Genomic DNA, 23,712 nt, shown 5'->3' with positions numbered 1-23,712 from the left:
GAGCTGAGGAAAAGAGGGAAGTCTTGCAGGAGGAAGAAGCTTCTAGGCTGAGATGTGAAGCTGAGAAGGAAGTTAAGTGAAAGCAGGAGGGGAAGAAGGAGAAGAGACGGGCAGGAAAGGTGAGTCACACAAGCAGAGGCCTACAGTTAAGAAACGTCGTTAGAGTAACCAGAAATAGTTAAGACTAATGTTTACTACTAATAAGAATGCTAAAATGATTGAGCCTACTTAGAAGATACACATACACCAAGAGGCCTGTGAAAGAGTCAGAGAGAGAAGTGTTGCAGAGAAGAAGCCAGTTCTGATTCCACATTGGAACTGTTTCCTTGACTTGCTTTTTGTTGCTTTTATTATTATAACCATACAGAATGGCCTGCCTCGGAGAATCCTGCCCTTCTGCCTGATTGTTCAAACTAAAGTGCCTTTGTTCAGAACCTTGTCCACCTGTGGAGGGCAGGAAGGAAGAAATGAACACATCCCCTGCCTGAAGCTTGCATTTCTGGGAGATGTTTGCAAGATTAATGGACTTTCTGCTTAGCTTCCTTACCTTCCCCCATCTCTGATCTATAAAGGAGCCTGGCTTCCAGGCCCCATGATAAGATGGACATTTTGAGGTGCTAGCCTGCCATCTTCTCTGTCAGCCAGCTCCCCAGTTAAAATCTCTTCCTTGCCTCAACCCCTGTCTCTCAGGTTCATTGGCCTGTCATGCGATGCGCAGAGCAAACTTGCACTTGGTAACAGAAGGATGACACAGCCCTCCAAAAGACCTGGGGAGTCAACATTTCAGGGAGAAGGTAGCCACCATGTCCAGTGCTACCCAGAGATCAAGCTAGATATGATATGAGAAGCAGTGGTTGTTAGACTCACCAGCAAGATTCAGCAACCATTGGCAGGAACGGGGACAGTGGTGTGATGAGAGCCCTAGTCATACTGTGGTTAAGTATGGGGTGAGTGAGAGGGGAGGAAGTTGAAACAATAAATTTAGATGCCTCTTCCAAGAAAGGGAGTAGAGAGATCAGAGAGCATAGCTGGAGAGAAACAGGAAGTCAGGAAAGAACTCTGGGGTGTGTGTGTGTATGTGTGTCTGTGTGTCTGTTGGGGTTTTTGTAAGATAGCCTTGGTGGTGGTTTAGTCGCTAAGTCATGTTTGACTCTTGAGACCCCCATGGACTGTAGCCCTCCAGGTTCCTCTGTCCATGGGATTTCCCAGGCAAGAATACTGGAGTGGGTTGCCATTTCCTTCTCCCAGATAGCCTTGGGTATGATTAAATGTTGATCTGGCTGGAAAATACTTGTTGAGCAGGAGGAATTTAAGCTAACGAAAAGAAAGAGTTTAATTGAGGGGACATCCCTGGTGGCCCAGTGTTTAAGAATCCATCTTCCAGTGCAGGAGACATGGATTCAACCCCTGGTCAGGGAACTTAAGATTCCACATGCCGCAACTAAGGAGATGCCCACATACCACAATGAAAATCCCATGTGCTGCAACTAATGCAATCTAAATAAATAATGTTTTTAAAGAAAGTGTTTAATTGATAAAATGTTGTCTCCAGGAAGGCAGGAGAAAAGCCAGAGAACAATGTCATGACAGAGAGAAAGAGGAAAAGTTGTGTGTGGATGCAGGGAAGTCTGTAGTTTGGGCACAGGATACAGAAGGAGGTCCTATCTGATGTTAGCTGGAAAAGTGGTAGGAACTGAAGATATGTTTCTTACTTACTTATATAGGATCTGTGGCAGAGTTTTATCTATTTCCTCCACACCACGCTTTGAGCTAGAGATTTTACACACAGCAGATCAGTGTACTTTCACAGCAGTGCTGACCCCTAGATAGCACAAGTGACCCACTCTCAATTTTCCACATTAAAACATACGGAAGTCAGATGGAACTTCCCAGTCACAATTGGTAAGAACAGCCAAGTTTCCCTACCGTCCATATGGCTCCAAAGCAGGATCTTTCCAGATGTGTTTGCAGGCAGAAGGAAAAGAAGAGCAAGGGAAGAAAACAATTAAAGGGGAAAAGCATAGTATCTGGTAAAAGCAAATTCTAGAGAAGGAAAAGGATCAAGAAGTGGAAGAACTTAACTTCCTAAGAGTCAAAAGTGGAGAAAGAGGGGCAGGGGTCGAAGGAGATAAACAGTTCAGGGAGGGACATATTTGGGATGCATCAATTTGAACAGCCTTGATCTTCTTCTTAATTCGGGGGGAAAGCCCTGCAGGTGGTCTGCCTCCATGTGCTAGATTTTGGAGATACTGTAGAATCAAATCAGATAAAGGCACAACCTCACAAAACTCCAAGTTAGTCTAGTGTAACAGACACTAAGCAATTGTTTCAAATAATTAATTGAGGGCCTTCCCTGGTGGTCCAGTGATTGAGAGTCTCCCTGACAATGCAGGGGACACGAGTTCCATCCCTGGTTCTGGAAAATTCCACATGCCTTGGGGCAACAAAGCCTGTTCACTGCAACTACTGAAGCCTACACTCCGGACGCCAAGCTCTCCACCAAGAGAAGCCACTGCAATGAGAAGCCTGGACACTGTAATGAAGAGTAGCCCCTGCTCAGAGCAACGAAGACACAGAGTAGCCAAAAATAAACAAGTAAATAAATAATAAAAAAAATCAACTGAATAATTAAAAGTGCAGTGTGTGCTGAGATGGGAATGCTGATGAGAGTAGAAAGACTTTAGAACAGCTACTTTGGAAAAAAGAATAGGAACCGGGTAGAAAATAGGCAAACCACTGTGAAGACCTAGATCTCAGTTCCTGGAGAAGGTTATGATGCACTGGGAAAGGAGTAAGACCTTATAGTTTTGGGGTGTGCCCATCATTCAAGCACAGGAGCATCAGCTCCAGGCTGAAACCTGGAGAGCAGGAAGGAACCAGCAGTTGGGACACTTAAAAAGGAAGAGGCTAAGCACAAGGTTAAAAAGAAAAAAAATTTTTGGAAGTTAGAGGAGGAATTTTTTAAATAACCCCTCAGTTCAATTCAGTTCAGTCCCTCAGCCATGTCCAACTCTTTGCGACCCTATGGACTGCAGCACACCAGGCCTCCCTGTCCATCACCAACTCCCAGAGTCCATGAGTTGAGTCGGTGATGCCATCCAACCATGTTATACTCTGTCGTCCCCTTCTCTCATCTTCAATCTTTCCCAGCATCAAGGTCTTTTCCAATGAGTCAGTTCTTCCCATCAGGTGGCCAAGGTATTGGAGCTCCAGCTTCAGCATCAGTCCTTCCAATGAATATTCAGGACTGATTTCCTTTAGGATGGACTGTTTAGATCTCCTTGCTGTCCAAGGGACTCTCAAGAGTCTTCTCCAACACCACAGTTCAAAAGCATCAATTCTTCAGTGCTCAGCTTTCTTTATAGTCCAACTCTCTCATCTATACATGAGTACTGGAAAAACCATAGCTTTGACTAGACGGATCTTTGTTGGCAAAGTAATGTCTCTCCCTTTTTAATGTGCTGTCTAGGTTGGTCATAACGTTTCTTCCAAGGAGCAAGCATCTTTTAATTTCATGGCTGCAGTCACCATCTGCAGTGATTTTGGAGCCCAAAAAAATAAAGTCTCTTACTGTTTCCATTGTTTCCCCATTTATTTGCCATGAAGTGATGGGACCAGATGCCATAATCTTAGTTTTCTGAATGTTGAATTTTAAGCCCAACTTTTTCACTCTCCTCTTTCACATTCATCAAGAGACCCTTTAGTTCTTCTTCACTTTCTGCCATAAAGGTGGTGTTGTCTGCAAACCTGAGGTTATTGCTATTTCTCCCAGAAATCTTGATTCCAGTTTGTGCTTCATCTAGCCTGGCACTTCATATGATGTACTCTGCATATAAGTTAAATAAGCAGGGTGACAATATACAGCCTTGATGTACTCCTTTCCCTATTTGGAACCAGTCTGTTGTTCCATGTCTAGTTCTAACTGTTGCTTCCTGACCTGCATACAGGTTTCTCAAGAGGAAGGTCAGGTGGTCTGATATTCCCATCTCTTTAAGATTTTTCCACAGTTTGTTGTGATCCACACAGTCAAAGGCTTTGGCATAGTCAATAAAGCAGAAATAGATGTGTTTCTGGAACTCTCTTGCTTTGTCGATGATCCAGTGGATGTTGGCAATTTGATCTCTGGTTCCTCTGCCTTTTCTAAAACCAGCTTGAACATCTGGAAGTTCACAGTTCACGTATTGCTGAAGCCTGGCTTGGAGAATTTTGAGCATTACTTTACTAGCATGTGAGATGAGTGCAATTGTGCAGTAGTTTGAGCATTCTTTGGCATTGCCTTTCTATGGGATTGGAATGAAAGCTGACCTTTTCCAGTCCTGTGGTCACTGCTGCTTTTCCAAATTTGCTGGCATATTGAGTGCAGCACTTTCACAGCATCATCTTTTAGGATTTGAAATAGCTCAACTGGAATTCCATCACCTCCACTAGCTTTGTTCATAGTGATGCTTCCTAAGGCCCACTTGACTTTGCATTCCAGGATGTCTGGCTCTAGGAGAGTGATCACACCATGGGGATTATCTGCGTCGTGAAGATCTTTTTTGTAATAGTTCTTCTGTGTATTCTTGCCACCTCTTAATATCTTCTGCTTCTGTTAGGTCCATACCATTTCTGTCCTTTATTGTGACCATCTTTGCATGAAATGTTCCCTTGGTATCTCTAAATTTCTTGAAGAGATCTCTAGTCTTTCCCATTCTATTGTTTTCCTCTATTTCTTTGCACTGAACACTGAGGAAGGCTTTCTTATGTCTCCTTGCTATTCTTTGGAACTCTGCATTCAAATGGGCATATCTTTCCTTTTCTCCTTTACCTTTCACTTCTCTTCTTTTCACAGCTATTTATAAGGCCCCTTCAGACAACCATTTTGCCTTTTTGCATTTCTTTTTCCTGCCAATTTGTATTGAGCTCGCGTTTTGGGCCAGACACAGCACCAAATGCTTTGTGTGCCTCATGGCATTTGCTATTCCTAGCAAATCAACAGCATAGGTCCTGAGAGTTTCTTCATTTCACAGCAGAGAAAGATGAAGCTTAGAGAAGTTAAATAACTTGCTGAAGGTCGCAGGGTTAGCAAGTGGCAAGGAGGCCAAACTGCAGAGCCAGCATTCTTCTGTGGCTGGTGGTCCAGTCCCCAGCTCTGCATGATGATGGTCCCAAGGGACGCCTGCCTGCGCCAGTGATGACTAGAGAGGAGAGGCACTGCAGTGCATGCCAAGGAGGTCTGGAGAGCACGGTGGTGATGAAATTTCCAGGAATGAAGACAACAGATGAGGTGGAGAGAAGATGAAAAAAATCACCAAGGGAGGCGGAAGGGTATGGGAGTTGAGAACAACACACAGACAGGGATGCACCTGGGCAGGAGAATCCAATGGAGTTACAGCAGCTCAGACCCCGTGGGGAGAGAGGTTTGGAGTAAAATGCATGGTGGGCTCATACGCAGATCGTCAGGCAGCCAGGTGAGTCCGCCCATCCCACCAAGGGTGGGAGCTCTGCAGTCTCAGCTAGAGCACCAGTTCCTGTCACAGGCAGGCCGATGGTAATTAGCACATTCAACCTGACCGAGCCTCGGCACCCTGGTCCGTAAGTGAGGGTGGTGGATTTGATGAACTCTCCCAGGGAGGGTTAGTGCTCCGCCCTGGGCTCCCATCACAATCACCAGCCTGCATCACACACAGCTCTCAGTCGATCGCTTTCCATCCTCCTCCTCTTCACCATCACACATCGAGAACTTACCCCAGGCCAAGTTCTACAGCGTCCAGTCCATTTATCAACTCACATAACCTCTACACCAAGCCTGTTATCAAGGCAGAGGCTCTGGGATCAGACAGCCTAGGTTCGAATATTGTGAGATCTTGGGAAAATATCTTAACATCTCTAAGTTTAAGTGAAATGACTGTGGTCATTTGGCCTGTGAGGTGTGGAAGGTGGATTTACACACACATCTACATGACTTCAGAGCCCACTCTGCCTGTCGTCCTCTGGTGACCATTGGTGGGTCCCACATTATGACTTCCTCCAAAGGTGGGATGGACAATAACCCCAAATTGGACAGTATGATGAAAGTACGCCCCACCAGGGCAAAGGCACCATTTGGCCCACAGAGCTGGGGATTCTCCGGCAAGACAACCACCACCACCACCTCCTCTGTGTTGTCCACAGAGGCTACCAGGTACCAGGCATAACCTGGAATCAGTCCGAACTCGCTTCTTTCCCACAGCTCCAATATCCACCCTAGGTGTCCGTCCTAGGATGCGAGGACTGGCAGATAGTCACACTCCCGCACCCCGGCCCCAGGACACCGTCACATAGCACAGTTGAGTGACCTTGTAGAGAGCGTCCTTTCAGGTGGCCTTGATCCAAAATGTGTTTGCCTGCATTTCAGAGGCTTCAGAGGGCATGGGAGGGGAACCAAAGCAAAATATGGTCCTTAAAATTGCCTGGCATTCCGAGGGAAGAGCTCGAGGAGAGATGGGGAAGGAAGGGAGAAAGGCCTGGGAGGGTCTGGACCCGAACAGCAGCACTGCAGCAAAGATGCCCCGAAAAGTGTCTTTGAAAGAGGCCTGCACCCACCCTGGGGATCCCAGCCCTCCTCCTTTTCTTTCCCTCCCCTCTCAGCACAACCTATCCCCACCCTTTTATATTCCCAGGGCCGGCTCTGAGCAAGGCAGGGTGGAGGTTCACTGTGCAAGAGAAATTTCATCCTGCAAAAAGGAACCTGAGATGCAGGTGGACCCTCCACCCCCACGACTGCAGGAGCCCCTCCCCTTCCCTGCTGTGTACAGACCACTCGTCTCCTACCTGGCCCACCTTTCCTGATCTTCTGACCTAGCTAAGGAAGCATATGGGACTACAGCAGGGTTTTTTCTTCCCATCTACATCTTTTCCTCCCCCTTCTATCACCTCCCACCTCCTTCCAGCAAGTCTTTTGTCTGGTCCTCTCCCTGACTCCTCAGCATCTTTCCCTGCCTTTTCCCCATTTCTTCTGTCTTCCATCCCTTTTTTATCCTCCTTCCATCTTTCCCCTTCTCTCTGCTAGGACTCTCTCCGTCCCTTCTGCTTGTCCATAAACTGCAGTTGGTTAAAATGCAAGATGCTGCTTCATCTCTGAAAGGCTCATAGCCTCCACTGGCTTCTGAGAGTGACCTGCTTTATTAGCTGTGCTTCCTCTGCCCTCCCGCCACCCCCGCCCCAGCCTTGCACCATCCACCCCTCCTTACCCACCCCTCCCTGGGGCATCCCAGACCCAGTTCCCTCCCTAGTACCCAGGGAAATAGAGTCCCCCCTTCACCACCCCCAAAGATTCCAGGCAGCCAGAAAGAGTGACTTCTGAGTCCTGAAGCTGTTCTGCCTGGGACTGTGCTCTGGCTCAACACACACTAATTAAGTGTGACCTTGAGCAAGATACTGGACCTCTCTGAGCTTCAGTTCTCTCCTCCGTGAAATGCAGATGCTAATAGTACCTACCCCGTGAAACTGTTAATATGTGTAAACAGCACGCAGAGTCTGACACCAAGACAGTGATTGCTCCATACATGTTTGTGACCATTATTCCCGTACTTTGTTGGTTTAAGGACTCATAAGACAGAACATAACACGCCTGATGTATACTTATGGCTGATTCACCTTGTTGCATGGCAGAAACCAATACAACATTGTAAAGTGATTATCCTCCAATTAAAAAAAAAAGATGCCAAACACAGAAAAATGACCCTTGTAACTTAAAGATGATGAGCGAGAGACAGTTCATGAAAATAAGAGAGAAACAGGAGGATCCACCGTTTTCTTTTTTCATTTCATACTGGGTTTTCTCTGTACGACCTTCTAAGAAGTCAAGGCTCTAAAGACATCAGATATGTTTGAAATTAGTGTCTATCAAGTCGCAGGAAAGGAAAGGCTGGTGACCAGAATTCCTGGAACACGGGACAGAATTTTGACGTCCTCCCGAGCATGCACAGCATCTCCAAGAACACACCCGTGGCCACACACGCTGCCTGCTGCCGGCATCCTCCCTCTAGTTCTTTGATGCAGGTGCTTACATAAGAAAAGAAACTGGGTCACTATGAATGATCAGTGCAGCTGGTGCGGTGGGGAGGGGGGCTTAGGTAACAGTTCAAGGTCCAGGAGTCCTGATTTAGCTGGCATTGGGGGTGGGCTGCAGCCTAGCTCAGTCCCCAGGCTTGGAAAAATACAAGATCACAAGAATGATTTTTTTTTTTTTTTTTTTTTAGCTTTCTGTTTGCTAAAGTGTAGTAGTCTCAGAGACCAGAGTCCTCTTGCATCCCTGACCAATTGGAAAAAATAAGCTGGCACATGGGTCCAAGGTCAGACAGAGGAGAGGAGAGGAATATATATTTATAAAATCTAGGATACAAACACTAATGGCAAATCAAAACCTCTTTGATTCAGAACTAAGCTTACTAATTTGAAATTTGTGATGAGAATAGCACCAGGATCAAAGCCTTCCTTTTATGTTATCTACAGAATGAAGGTTTTAAAGCAAATAACTTTGGCTAAGAAGATTTAGGTAGGAAGATTATTTAGAGAACAAACTATTTCCGGTTCTTGACATTTATTGGCAAGCAATTAGCATGCTAATTGTACTTCAGTCTTGTGATTAACGTAATTTTCTTCAATGATCTCTACTTTGTTAGTGTATGTATAGCAAGATGATAGATTACCAAGTAGTAGGACTTAGTTGCTAGAGTCTTTGAGTCAGCAAGGACATGGGAGATACTACGATCCAGCCCTACACTGAACACTAGGAAATGATGAGGCCCTGGGTTGCACAGTTTCTTATTCCTAGGATGTGGTCACAGAAGAGAAAGGAGAGCCTGGGTCTTAAAACTTCTGGTCCAATGTTCCTTCTTATTTTGTCAAGCAGAAACTGAGTCAAGTAACAGAACATAATAGAGTCTGTATCTGCAACTATTATAAGAAATTAGCAAGGAATTTTTTTTAATTAAAGATGTGAAAAAGGAGATGTGCCCCAAATAGAGTGAAAGTTTAACATCCACAAATAACTGTAAAGACAAGAGGAATATTGTCAAATCCCGTGTACACAGTCCACAGCTTAGAAGATTTCAAAAATTAAGTGTTTGGGAATGCTTGTCTAGCTGGTTTGATATAACAATACTGCAAGGACTCTCAAAAAGGAAACATAGCAGATTCACCTACTGGGCTTTTAAAAACTACCTCCCGCTAAAGAAGATGTGATACATATGTACAATAAATACTACTCAGCCATAAAATAGAACAAAATAATGCCATTTGCAGGAACATGGATGGACCTGAAGACTGTCATACTGAGTGAAGTAAGTCAAAGACAAATCACATAATATCAATTATATATGAATCTTTAAAATGGATACAAATGAACTTACTCACAAAACAGAATTAGAGTCACAGAAGTAGGAAACAAACAAATGGTTACCAGGAGGTAAGGAGGGGTGGGATAAATTGGGAGACTCAGATTGCTATACACACTACTATACATAAAAGAGATAATTAATAAGGACCCACTGTGTGGCACAGGGAAATCCACTCAACACTCTCTAATAGTCTATATGGGAAAAGAATCTAAAAAGAGGATAGATACATGCATATGTATTACTGATTCACTTTACTGTATGCCAGAAATTAACACAATGTTGCAAATCAATTATACTCCAATAAAATTAAAAATAAAATCAATACTTTTGTTAATAAATGTTATTTAAAGGAAATTGAGGATGAGAGGAAATTGAGATGCTATGAGGAAAGGATGTCAAAGGATGTCAAAACCTCAAGTGGCAAGTGGAGGGAAATATTATGAAATCTAAATAAGCCCACTGGTGATACTACCATGACCCACATCCTATGCCCCGAGTTCAACCTCAAGCTCCCTATGGGATCAAGGAACTTACACAATCTCTAGCACAGAGGAGTCATGAAATGCATGTGTTCTCAGTGAATTCAATGTTGGGTTATATCAAAAACAATAGTAGTTATCCTTCATGGAGCCCCACTATGCACCATGCATAGCATTTCCCAATCACATTTAATACTTGCCACAACTCTACAAGGTAAGTCTAAGCATTCCCCTTTCATAGATGAGGAAAGTGAGGTTTATAGAGGTTACATAATTTAGCAAAGGTCACAGCTGGTAAGCAACAGAATGAGTGTCCAATTGCTTTCATTCAAACCTTTTCCAGTGAGCTTTTAATAGCTGCCTTATATATTCTTGGCACTTCTTCTCTGAAGGCTAAGTGCACCCATACTCCTGGGTGGGTAAAAGTAAAAACTATAGCAATGTAGAGAGGATGGCAGGCTGCCCCGGTGGCTCAGCAGTAAGGAATCCACCTGCCAATGCAGGAGACCTGGGTTTGATCCCTGGGTTGGGAAGACCCCCTGAAGAAGGAAAGGGCAACTCACTCCAGTATTCTTGCCTAGGAAACCCCATGCACAGAGGAGCACGGTGGGCTACAATCCATGGCGTCACAGAAGAGTCAGACACAGCTTAACGACTAAACAACAGCAGAGAGGGTGGTAAGGAGGAAGAGAAGTTTCTTTTCCATCCATCTTTAGCTCAAGTACCTCTTTCTAACCTTTATCGCACTTTATCCAGAAAGCACAACTGCCGTATTCGTTTATTTACTATGAATACCCTCTACCATGCCTGCTACATACGTGGACTCTGCAATACACGGATGATGCCCCCTTTAAACAGATGTGTTGTCTGAGAGCTTTGGAGAACTGAAGTCCAGTCTTTAGTGTTTGTCTTGGAAAACACCGACCACCCGCCCTACCAAGATGTTCCAGGCTCATAGCTTTCCCTACTTGTATTTGAGAGCAGTGTTGCTCTAGCTTCAGTGCACGTCAACATTACCAGGGGGCTAAAGAAAAAATGGGCTTCCCCGGTGTCACGGTGGTAAAGAATCCGCCTGCCAGTGCAGGAGATGCAAGAGACGTGGGTTCCATCTCTGGGTCGGGAAGATCCCCTGAAGGAGGAAATGGAAACCCACTCCAGCGTTCTTGCCTGGAAAATTCCATGGACAGGGGATGCTGGTGGGCGATAGTCCCACCAGGTTGCAAAGAGTTGGACATGACTGAGCACACACTATTATAGAGAAAAAACAGATTGCAGGCCCCCACTTGCAGAGATTCTGATTCAGTAGGTATGAGCCATGACACAAGAATTTGCCTTTCTCACAAGCTCCCATCGAATCATCCTCTGCTGATGCGGCCTTCCATGGATCCCGCTTTGAGTAACACTGTTCTAGAACCTTAGGGCTTGGAGAGGAATGAGGGGAGGACTGTGTGACAAATGGAAATCTGATTATTAACCTGTACATTCTGGAGCTAAAGGCCACTCGGATGAACAAGTGTGGAATTTCGTGAGCTGATCATTTTAGTGTCTGCTAGTTTGGAGTTTTCTGCTCGGGTGCCATGTGACCAGGTCACATCATTATTTTTCTATATCTCAATCATTATCCTAAAGGGGCTAATCTTTTCATTAAACTAAAAGCTTCTTTACTGGTCTCCTTTGCTCAGAGACAAATACTAACTCCGCACATGTAAAAGAGCTTTCAATTATACTATTCCATGAAGCTAGCTTTCCCTGGGCCTGGTGGAGACAGGTCAGTCTGGACCCTTCATGCTCTGCAAACAATGAAACAGGACAAGGACCAAAAGGAGACCCAGGGTGGGGTGCTCTGTCATCCAGGTGGGGGATCAGGCTGAAAGAAGTGAGAGGAAGGGGAAAGGAACGTGGTCTACACCTTCACCTTAAAACTGGAATGAATTTCAACTTTTATGTCAAAAAAAAGGGGGGGGGGAAGGGAGGGACAGAGGGAAGGCTTGAGAATCAATTCAGGGTTAAGGACTGAATGTCCTACTAAAAGCTGGACAAATAACAAGCATATGTCTGAACCTCGTGAGGAATAAAAGCAGGAGACGTACAATTCTGTACTCTCCAGCAAGCTGTCAGAAAAGATTTCCCACAAGCTGGGAAATTCTCCCAGGTCTGAACTGCAGAGGTGGGTGCACGCACACAAGCCCCCCGGGGCAGACTACGTGCACACTCACAGGCACCAAGTCTAATTGTCACCAGTTGAACAGGAAAAAGATGCCAAATTAACGCACATTAGAAATCCCTCTCTATCTAATGAAGCCATCAGCAATTTCAATTTCATTTTTCATTTGTTAGTTAAAAAAAAAGAGCACTTAGCAAATAGTTATCTCCTAGACCGCCACGGGTGCTTTTTCAGTTCTGTACTACATTTGTAAGCAAATGCAATTGGAAATAAAACTGCTTCAAGTATTTGCATTCCAGCTTTTTTTATTCTATGGTTTAAAATTTAGTAAAGTTGTTTTCTTTTTTTGCCTGAGATTTGAACCCATGAGTTACATCCCTGTCCAGCAGGATCCTGCCAAGGGGAGAAGGCTTCATAACACAGGTCCCCTCACCTCTCTTCTGCCTTCCCAAGCCATTTCAGCTCTAAAGCACTTTTATATAACCCTGCAGGCAGTGCTGACTCAAACCACCTGCCGTAGGTGACAAATGATTGCCAATCCTGGTGGTTGCTATAGACAGCCTCCTAGAACAACAGGGCAGAACTCAATGCAGTCCTCTTGAGTCCAGATCCTTCACTGTAGAGATGAAGAAACAGATCTTCTGAGAGAATGAAGGATTCTATCAAGGCCATCCAGCTATTTAGCAGTAGAGCTGGGTCAAAATTGAGAGGTCTGACTACCAGTCAGTGTGAGCAGAAACATGCTCCCCAATTAAATGGAACAAAGCTCTAAACCAGGGGTCCCCAACCTCTGGGATCTAATGCCTGATGATCCGAGGTGGAGCTGATATAATAATAATAGAAATAAAGTGCACAGAAAATTTAATGACTTCAATCATACCCAAAACAACCCATCCACCAACCCCTTCACTCCGTTCTGTGGAAAAATTGTCTTCCATGAAACCAGTCCCTGGTGCCAAAAAGGTTGGGGACCCCTGTTCTAAACCAAAAGCAGCCCTTCTACTCTGGATTGGTAAGGACCTCTAACACAGACTAGGTAGCATTTAAGAGGAACACTGGATGCCAAGATCCTATTTGAAATCTTGAATTCCTCCCTGCTCCCCGAGTCTTAGCACAATGCCTATATCTTGTATTGTCTGTAGGCATGCCTGTTTTCTCAGAAGGCTGCATTCTCCACCAGGGAAGGACAGTCCGGTTCATCTTGCAGCCCCCTGCCCACCAGCAACTTAGCATAGATTTTGTCCATAATGAGGACTCGGTTCACCTTTTAGAGAGAATGAAAACATCCAGGCAGGGCAAGATGGCAGAGATGCTCTGGTGATTGAGAAAGGGAACAAGAACAATTATCTGAATTTTCTGAAATAGAATATGCAGGGAGGACAGCTGCCTGGAGAATTCCCAGCAAGTGTGTTCTAGACCAACACAAGTGTTCCTGGAGCCCATTCAGTCATTCTCTTTTCTTTTTAGGACATTTTGTTGTTTAAATTCCTGTACACCTCTGATCAACTGCTGTCCTTCCTAAGAGACCAGCACACATGTAATCCCTTTGGAAAAGCTTAATCAGGCCTAATTGAGTCATAATACTAACCCAAATTAATTAGACTTTTAGAAAGTTGCCAACACTCTTGGAGGTAGGCTGGGCTCTGACTGCTCCACAGATTCACGGGGAGTAAGTGTTCAAGTTTTAAAACCTTGAAATTCTGCCAGAGGCCCCTAAATAAAAGTCCCTTACTTCTCAAAGACATTCACTCCATTGGCTTTTTACTTCCGTAGTAAAAAAAAATAAAAACGAACATCAGATTCCAAGAAGGATCACAGAACTTCGAAGTTCAAAAAGCCTATTTCTGTATCTTTTTTTTTTTTTTAATAACAAAGAGGCAATCTGGTATCAGCTTGTAACCCCTTAGTGGAATCTCCCTCTCAGAAAATTGTTATTTCATTTCTGGAAACCCAAAGTATCTGTGACAGAAGCAGAACCAAGTATCTTTAGCTCTAAAAGTCATTGAATCAAGCAAATACAATTAAACCTCTCAATCTCTGGGTCTTACCACTGAAGCAATCCAAATATACCCTGAGCATCCATCCACTAACTTTAGTACCATAAACTCTGTCTGTAAAGGCTTCTTATTAATCATTGGCAGCAAAATTTGCAGTCTTATTCTCAAGGCACGTTTATTTCTCATTTGAGAAAAATTCTTTTAAAATTCCATTCTTAAAAAAAATTCCACCTTATTCTCACAAAGCACCTTTGCATAGAGAACCCCAAAATCATCTAAAAGATGACCTCTTGTGAAGATTCTCACACCTGGGTGACAGGTGGCACACAGGTATTTCCATCCCCATTTAAGAATGAGGAAACAGCCTCAGGGACTTAAACTGAGTCAATCATGAGGCTGAAATAGAAACCGAACTTCAAGATGACCTTGAATCAAATCCAGCCAGAAAAAAAGGCGTAAATTGATAGTGACACTTGTTTAGCTGCCTATTGTGACTCCAGAAAATAAGTCAGAATTGCCCCATAAAAAAAACTACCATTACTGTCAAATCCTAAGTATTATCGCACATACGCCATTGCCTTGGCAAATTCACCGCAGAAGTTTGCTGTTTGGGGTTACAGCCATATGTTATACTTGCTGTATCTTCTCTGCTTTATTTTCCTTTCTAACTGTAATCCATAGAACACTAAAATGACTATTTGTCTCACAAAATTACTCGTTACAATATGTGCTTATTCTTAAACTTTGCAATTCACTTTAAAATCTATTCAAAAGCATTTGTTAATTAGTATTAGGACTAAGGATATAATTAGAAGGAACTGCTCCTCTAGATGAAAGCAAAGTCACTTTTAAAGACATCTTCTAAAGATTGAGCAACCCCATCAAGGCCATCAACTCTCTGGTAGCCAAGCTGAGTCAGGATCCAGAACACAAGTATATACCAGCCAATGCCCTTCACTTTGCGGTGCAAAATCATGTTCCATTCTCCATGCCAAAAGCTTCCCTCCCGCTCCCAGATCAATCAGGATTCCTAATGCCAATAAGATGAATTTACGGGGAGCACTGAATGCCTGTGTAAAACCCTCTTTTCTCCTCAAAAGACCCCTCCGTCTTCTTCACCTCTGCTTTCCCACTTTCATGTTTTTCATGCCACTAGGACGTGAAGCCCAATGAACTTGGACTTGCTTACGATGAGGAAAAAAGCAAGAGCTGAAAAATCTGGCTGCCATCAAAATGCCCCTCCTTCATGGCAAAATGCACAACTCTTTCTGTCTTTGTGACAAACAGAAGGCATATGAGATGAGGAAAGGGGGAATCAGAAGAGGAGAGATATCAGAAGTGTGTACTAATAAAACTTAAGGCCAAGTTGAGGGTATAATACGGCTGGGGCAGTAAATCCCCCAAATAAGGAGGGATAAGAAAACTCAAATCTCTGCGAACTCAAGTCAAAAACAAAATGCACAAAATATTCTTTTGACTGATGAGTAACCCCAGGATCTCCAGTGACTTGGGGGGAGGTCATTTAATTTTATAAAGCAAGATCTGGATGGAATCTAGACTTTCGATGAACTTTCAAAATCCCAATGAACCCATCACTCCAACTCTCTGAGTCAAATTCTTTCTTGCTAAAGTTGCTGAGACATGAAGGCTTCTTGGGACCAAACTTTCAGCTCAGAAAACAGAAATTAAGGGCCCTCTTCCCAGAGCGTTTAAATTATGTTTTCTTGTCTGTTTTCAGGCTCTCTGAAGGTGGAGGCTGGAGCTGTCTGGAACACCAGGCACGGTACCTGGATCATGGTGGGTTCATTTTTTACAAAATGAATGATTTGCCGAGACATGATAAAGAATGAATTTTACTTACACTTATGGGAGAGAAGTACATCAAAGGAATCCGCCCACCTCGTAGCTTCTTCTGTGGATAGTCTCCTAGGAAAGAAGTAACATCTGTCTTGAATCTTTCTGCAATGACCTCCTCTCCTTCAGCCACCACTGAGATTTGCTCATGAGAACAAATCAAAACAATGGAGGGCAAATGAAGACCATACTTGGACTCCTGCAATCCTGTCGCTAGAAATGTACACATTCTTAAGTAGCTGATAGAAGAATCTCAGAATTGGGATTCCGTAAGTTTAATAAGTTGGCTTTCAGTCTAAAAAGCAAAACTAAGAAAGTACATCATTTAAAGATGCCCCTGTAGGGGAATTCCTTGGCAACCCAGTGATTAGGACTCGGTGCTCTCATTCCCAAGAGCCCAGGTTCAATCCCTGGAAGGGAAACTAAGATCCCATAAGCTGCACAGGGCAGCCAAAATAAATTAAAAGCAAAATTAAAAAAAATAAGAAATCAGATGTCATTGTAAACCAACTATGAAAGTTAAAGTGTTAGTTGCTCAGTCATGTCCAACTCTTTGTGACCCCATGGACTATAGCCCGCTAGAATCCTCTGTCCATAGAATTCTTCAGGCAAGCATACTGGAGTGGGTTGCCATTTCCTTCTCCAGGGGGTCTTAACGCCCCGGGGATCAAACCTGGTCTCCTGCATTGCAGGTGGACTCTTTACCATCTGAACCACCAAAGCAACTATACCTCTACTTAATAAATTAGTTAATTAACATATCACAATCACAACGAAAAGAAGCTGGACTTGGAAACAAAACAATGAGGCTGAGTTCCTGACTGCATCTCTTCCTGTCACCTTTGTTTCCTTACCTCTTTAATGGGGATAACGGCACCCATCACAGAACCCCATGAGGGTTAAACAAGGTCCCATCTGTGACATCACTTAAGACAGGGCCTGCACAGAGAACAGGCACTGAAACCAGATCATCTCAACCTAAGCAGATTTTTAAGAGTAGATTTGAGTGTTTCCAAACTGAGAAGCTCAGGTTGACAATTAAGTAGAACAAAGAAGTATTCTTCACTGCAGCTTTATAAGAGTGGTGCCTAATCTGGCTTTCTTAGGAGAAAAAGGAGGGTCCCTATTCTGAATTTTAAAGCCATACGCTTTGAAAAGGAAAATAACATTCTTTCATTCGTGTTCAAAGATAGAAAAGAAGCCGCCAAGAGACAGGAAGTTATTGTCATTCGGCTCATCTCTTCAGCCATCTAACAAAGAAGTTGTATAGTCCCAGCGTGAGCATCCTACGGCCGACACTCCGGGGATGCAGTGTGGCCATATTACTCACTTTAGAGCACGGTTGGGTTTGTCAGGAAGAATGGCTGTGAAATCACTACAAGAGTCAGACTTGTGAGACAGGCATCCCAGTCGAGTCCTCATCCCTTTGTTCCTGCAACAAACACAGGGGCAGAAAGATGGGGAACTGTCATGAAAATAACTGTCAGCCCCCTAAGGGGAGCTGCTGTGGCAGAAGCCAGCCCTGCCCCGCTCCCATCCTTCCCCAGGTGGCCCCTGAAGATTTCATGAGGGAGAGGAGAAACACCAAGAGGATCAAGGGCAATACTCACTCCCTATCTTCACGACCGGAATAGTAATAGGTCCCCTAGCCCTAGAGGCTTAACACTTTTTAAAGCTGACATGCAAGTTGATGGTAAGTCAATGAAGGTCATTAGCTTGGATGAATTTCTAAATTAGGATTCTCTGTGGGGAAAGGAAATACAGTGATGACAAAGTAACAATCCACATTTTGCTCTCCCTCTAGGAGGGCAAAGTAGCAGCAGCAGCAATAACTCCTGACTGCAAAGGCCCAGTGATATCCACACGGAGAGCAGAGAGATGCTTGAGTGGTACAGTGATGCCTGTCACAGGATCTCAGAGCACAGACAAAGTAGGGACCTTCAGGGCAGGTCAGTTCCACCTCAGGTCTTTCCCATTCATTGCACAAACCTGAGGATAAGCATGAATGGCGACAGGCCAGTGAGGACTGATGCCTGCAGGTGGGAAGCAGAAGCAGTGGGTACAACCAGCAGCTAAGAACCAGGGTACCCTCTGTCAGCAATTTCACTTAACCAAGCTCTCATACACTTATTTGTATTTTGACTAATCTCAATCAACATATTTAAAATTTTAACATGCGTGCTTAAATTTCTCCAATTTTTAATTTGCTTAAGGACCAGACACTTTGCAGTTATATGTTGTGACAGCTCCAAGAGAAACGAAGATAATATCTCTTTCTAACTCTCAATATTAGCCCCCTTTGACCTTTCGCTGAGATTGGAAAATTATGGCCCTGAGAGATACCTGTTTGTGTAAATAGAATTTTATTGGAACTTTATTTATTGGAAACACCCTGCTTGTTTATATATGGTCTGAAGCTGTTTTTGAACATAAGGGCACAGTTGGGTGGTTGAGGACAGACTGTATGTATGGCCCATGAAGCTGACAATATTTACTCCCTGGTTCCTGAGAGATTAAGTTCATTGACTCCTGACCTCTAACCGTGACCACTCCTTGGATGGAGGTCAAAGATAAGAGGGAGGAGTTTGGGATGAGCAGGACTTAAAAGTGACTGATAAAAGGGGACCGCCACGTGCACACTGGTGACAATTTGCCGTGGAAATAGTCCAAGAAGACGTTATTCTCCTTGTTAAAAGGAACTTCTTCCATCCTGGTTTCCCTTCCTCATTTTCACAAATCCTGGATCTGGGCAGAGATGTGAGATCCAATTTAAGCACTTTTACTTCAGATGGGCTTTCATCTCTGACCCTGGTCATTGTTCATAGAAATCTCATCCAGCAAATGTCTATGGGGATGGTATTACCTGTGGCGGGGGTGGACAACACGTGCACAGCCCATCTCCAAGGAGCCTTTTAAGGCCAGAACATCCAAGGTCCCAGAAATAACTCCTCTCCTGCACATCCTGCGCCCCCAGCTCTCATCTCAGCTAGGCTCACTGTGCAGCCATCGATTTCCTTGCTTTTCAAAACACTGGCTACAGCCCTTCTCTCTCCCTCGACAGTGAGCATGTCATGTCCACTTGCTCTTACAAATCACAGGGTGTCCCAGCACCAGGCTAATGGAGCAACTGATTAAGGGTCCTTGAATCATCACATTCCATGAATTCAACTGCAGGTCCTGCCCAGGCTGCACCACAAGCCAGAACCAACTCAGAGTGAGTTGGCTCATTCCTCGGTGCCTCAGAAACATCAGTCAGTGAATAGTCAGGTCGATGCCCCCAAAAGAGCAATTAAGAGGATTTCAATAAATGGCAAATCCATGCAAGCCATCTAACAAGGTTTAGCAGGGGCCAGTGTAAAGGGTGCTGCTTGTTACCAAGACAACGGTGAGTCTCCCAAATAGTTTGCAAAAATCTTCCATAAAATATCCTTTGGGACAAAATAGTTCTGACTTTCTATCTTGTCTAATTGAAACTTAACCTTTTCATTAGGTCAGAAATAACAGGAGCAGAAGCGCGAGTCAAAGGTTAAGGTTACTTTAAAAACAAAGGTGCCTCATCTTTCTTCTCTATCCCAGTAACACAGAGAGACCCCTAAATGATTCAGTACAAGCTCATGCACAGTCCCACCCCGCTGAGTCCCATCCCATGGGGCAGGGCTTGGCACTAAGGCAGGTTCTGCTTGCAAGGCCCCAACTCTGCAAGAAGCATTCAGGCAAACACAACACAGTCCACACAGGAGGCGGGGGGAATGGAGGCCAGCGATCCACCTACAGGATTAGAAGGTTTGGGGCTGGCTCAGACAGCAGGGCAGGTGGGAAGGTGGAAAAAGAGAAAAGAAAGGTGAGAAGACATGTTAGCATCAGTTACCTGCGTGGCATCAGTAAAGCGGCCATATGGGCGCCCACTTATGGTTAACCCTCTGGCTGATGTGCAGAGATGACAGGGCGGGAGATAAGACTGCAGGGCTCAGGGATTTACCCTTTCAGGTCCTCTCACCTAGAATCAAAGAATCTGCTGTCAGAGGGGGCCCCTCTCTGACTGCACTGCAAGTCCTCGCAGGTGACTGTCTGCCAAGAAAATACCTCCCCACACACCCCCATCCCCCACGGATGTCTCCTGTCCTGATCAAGGGTGACCAACCAGGGTGGATGAGGACCAGGTGTTGGGAGGCTTCACATTGCTGCCTGTTGGTCAGGAGTCCCTGCTTCCCCGGCTACTGACCATCAACGTAAAGTGGGACGCGAGCCCCTCCCTGGGGAGGAAGTCACGGCATCGCAAGCCCAAAATGACTGTTCTCTGTGTCTTACTCGAGTGGGGCCCAAGTGACCAGCCAGCCCTGGGTGGGGGAGGAGGGGTCAGTGCCTGCTCCAGAATCCTTTGATTGGCTGTTTCTCACCTCCCTCTGAGGGGACCTGTCCCGGAGGTGGGAGTGCCGGAGCCCGGGGAGGGCGTGAGCGGGAGGAAGGTTGGAAGAACTCCAAGGGAGGCTCATCAGGCACTGTCACCACTCAGGTTTGCTCCTTGGCGGGGATCACAGGCACGGGCTGAAGAAATGAATATGCAAGTCACTCTCTCCAGCCTAGATGGAGACTGCCTGACCTTCGACAGTTTGGGGACGGGCCTGTCCCTGACCTGAAGGAGGAAGCGCAGCAGGAAAACGGGGGTCTCCAGGTAGAGGCCTGATTGACTGACCCCCCTCTTTCTCCTGGGGGTCCCACTCTCAGGGCGTCAAACCCTTTGTTCCCACAGACGAAATTGATAGGAAGAAACACGTGAGGAGAGCAGCCTATCCATTAAGGGTTCCCCTGGGAACCCTGACACCAAACATAGAATCCATTTTCAAAGAAACCTAATTTAGATAGATATGGGCCCAGCAAGATCTACGCAGGTTAAATTATTTTGATATCACCGGGAACATTTCACCAATACTTTAAAAAAAAATACCTTCTCTCATACTACTATAATTAATCAAATTAAAAGATTACTTTATTAAAACTGGGGGGGGGGGGGGACGGATTAGACTTTGTGTGCAGGAGACTGAGCGAGGGCTGTGTTCCTGACATCAAGGATGTTTCCTTAATCTGTGCCCTAACTGTGCATATACCTGCTTGCACAGAAGTCAGGAAATCAAAGTCCTTCACAGCCATAAGGGTCACCAGAAATCATTACTTGTGGTATCTTAGCCTTGTTTTCATTGACTTGTAGGTTAGAGCCCCAGAGGAGGGGGACGCCCAGGCCAGGAGCCTTTATTAGCTTGGGGCCGAGCAGAATCAGGTACTACCACCCACACTCACAGCAGGCAAGGTCACCTGGACAGCATCACCTGGCCTCCCGTTCCTGCCCTGAGGCTCTTCCAGTCCCACCACCATCCATGCCGGCTTCCCAGGGCTGCTTAGACATCTGCCTCTCTCTCTTCCTCGTCCAACACTGGCCACTACTGCCCTTTAAACCCCTCCACCACCCCTTATATCAGCTTAGAGTCAAGTACATAAGAGTTTACAGGATACCCTGACTCCACCTTTCTCATTCATCCCAGCACCTGGGGTCTCTTCCTTACTTGATCCTCAATTTGTAGAAGAGTTTGGGGTTACCCAGAGCCCAGGAAGGTCAAAGGTGTGATGGTACCTTGGTCCATGTGCCCTAATAAGAAGGCATCGAGTTACAGGTGACTCTGGGGCAGATAGGCTGAGACATATTGGAAAGAGAGGATACTCAAGGGGAAAGAAAAAAAAAGGTTAAAAGCGAAGAGCAAAGATTTATAAAGAGGGGAAGAGGAACTAAGAGCCTCAGCGGGAAGAAAGCAATCAATATGCATGGAGAGGCAGGTTAATTAAATATGGATAATGCAATCAGCCCACACGGGCACCCCGGAGAGGAAAGAGAGAAACCCAAGCGATACTCACTGTCTTTGACCAGTCCTCATGGCCTGCGGGTCTTTGCCAACGGGATGGTCAGAGAGGCTGCAGGTAAGGAGCTCTGGGGAAAGAGTAGATCTTTCTCTTAGCAGTCAAATCCTTGGCGGGTGAAGGGCATGTGTGCATGAACACAGAGGCACACTTGCGCACGCATACACACATACACACACACATATCCACACGCCTGCATGCACAACACACCTCCCACCACTTGAGCCGGGCAGCAAGCGGCCCCGCTGAAAGCTCTTCTCTCTGCTTGTCACATTCGGTAAATACTGAAGCAGCCTACACCCAGCGGGCGGCGGCTCAGCTCCCGGGCACAGGCTGCACGCCCATCCTTATTGGCAGGATGCAGGAGGTGCCCCTGAGCGGAGCTCGCCTGGCATTCCTCCCGCATCTCCGTCTTCAGCCTCACTAACCTGCTTCACTGCTCCTCTGGCTGCAGCGAAGCAGCTCAGGGAGAAGTTCCCACAGCCCAGAGCTGCCTCCCTCGGCACCCAGAGGCTGCCCAGGGGGGCAGCGAAGCTGGAGGCATTAACTCTTTCCCACCACCAGTGAGCTGAAAATCAAGGGTCTGGGTGGGGGGTGGGGGGCGTCTTCTAATGAGCTCTGCTGCTGGCTGGAGGCTGGTTGCTGCTTAGGGAGCAGGGAGCATAGAGATTTTGCCCCCAGACAGCTGCTGACAGCAGGAGCCAAGCCGAATCAAATCTCCTAATGAACCAGGAGGAGGGGGGGCTGTCTTGCTGGGTGTGATGTGATGTGATAAATGCAGAGAGCAAGAAAGCTATGGGGCAGGTCACACATCTAAATTCCACCCCCTTTCTCCCAATTTCTATTGTGCCACACTGCCAAGCCACACCACACAACACTGAAATTACCCCCCTCTGCCACAGCTCAGCTGTCCCTCTTACCCCACAGCGGCGTTCGTCCCCCGCAACCCATCCCAGTCCCCAGAACCAACCACACCACTCCTCACTTCTTAATGAGAAATCTCCACCTCCCCAGACTTGTACATTTCCAAATCGATGCTCTTGCCTCTCACCTGGGTTTCCCTACACTGGAAATTCACCCCTCTCCCTCATCCATCACCTAGCAACTTCCCCCGACTTGTATTTGTCATGGAATGAGACTTTTCCCTTTGTTCTGCCCAATCCGCACATTATCTCTATTTTTCTATCTTCTACAGTCTTTTTTTTTTTTTCTTTCAAATCGCCTTACCCACATGGATCTTCACACTGCCCGGTTCAGTTCCACAAGGAGGACTCTCTCTTCCTGCTTGCCCTAGTACAGTAATTCTCCGAGTGTGGTCCCTGGACCAGCAGTGTCAGCATCACCTGGGAATGTGTTCGAAATGTAAAGTCTTAGGCCCCACCCCCAGACCTAGAGAATGGGAGACTCTGGGGATGGGGCCGGTCTTCCGGGTGATTCCAATGTATGCTAAAGTTTACAAACCGTTGCCCTGGGATAAAGTTTACTTACCTTCTTTCTCCTCATTCCACTCCAGGTCTCTAAGGCACTGCCTCCTGCTCCCACCCAGGAACTAGCTCCCAGTGCACCTAGACTTTGCTGCAAATCATTTCTGAAACCCAGAATGCAGCACTCACTGGAGATATCAGCAGATATCACTATGGAAAGTGATGCTTTTATTCTAAAGATACCGGACTCTATTTGTTGAACCGTTCACAATGTAGAAAGCATTGTCGTGCGTTGTCACTTAACAACCCCTTGCCACAGTCAGAGACAGTATTATCATCCCTGTGACACAGATCAGAGAACTGAGGGTAGAGAAGGTGACCTGCCTTTTTCAAAGTGACACCACACGTCAGAGGCACTTCAAGGACCAGAACATGCTTCCTTATGACTTTTAGAGCAGAGCTTTTTCTACTACGTCATGCCAGAACGCAGTCTTTCCTGGCAGGTCTGTTGGTGCATGGCCTGGC

The 23,712-nt window shown here is 45.6% G+C and overlaps 1 protein-coding gene across 7 annotated transcripts in view; it reads right to left on the bottom strand.

Moving 5' to 3' along the window:
• Nucleotides 1–23,712, bottom strand: part of RGS8 (regulator of G protein signaling 8) — a 72,852-nt gene that overhangs the window by 10,804 nt on the left and 38,336 nt on the right. For 2 of the 7 annotated variants that reach the window (XM_070473969.1, XM_070473968.1), the window contains 4 exons: nt 22,991–23,106; nt 21,761–21,833; nt 17,187–17,288; nt 15,864–15,928 (listed from right to left, as the gene is read on the bottom strand). In XM_070473969.1, the coding sequence (XP_070330070.1) occupies nt 15,864–15,928; nt 17,187–17,288; nt 21,761–21,780 (187 nt within the window). In that variant the 5' untranslated portion in view covers nt 21,781–21,833; nt 22,991–23,106. The other 5 variants (XM_070473967.1, XM_070473970.1, XM_070473966.1 and 2 more) reach the window with 5 other exon arrangements.

The sequence above is a fragment of the Odocoileus virginianus genome, chromosome 11 (assembly GCF_023699985.2).
Source record: "Odocoileus virginianus isolate 20LAN1187 ecotype Illinois chromosome 11, Ovbor_1.2, whole genome shotgun sequence".
Classification (NCBI taxonomy): Eukaryota; Metazoa; Chordata; class Mammalia; order Artiodactyla; family Cervidae; genus Odocoileus; species Odocoileus virginianus.
The sequence above is the reverse complement of the archived record's forward strand: the minus strand, read 5'-3'. Positions and strand labels throughout refer to the sequence as shown.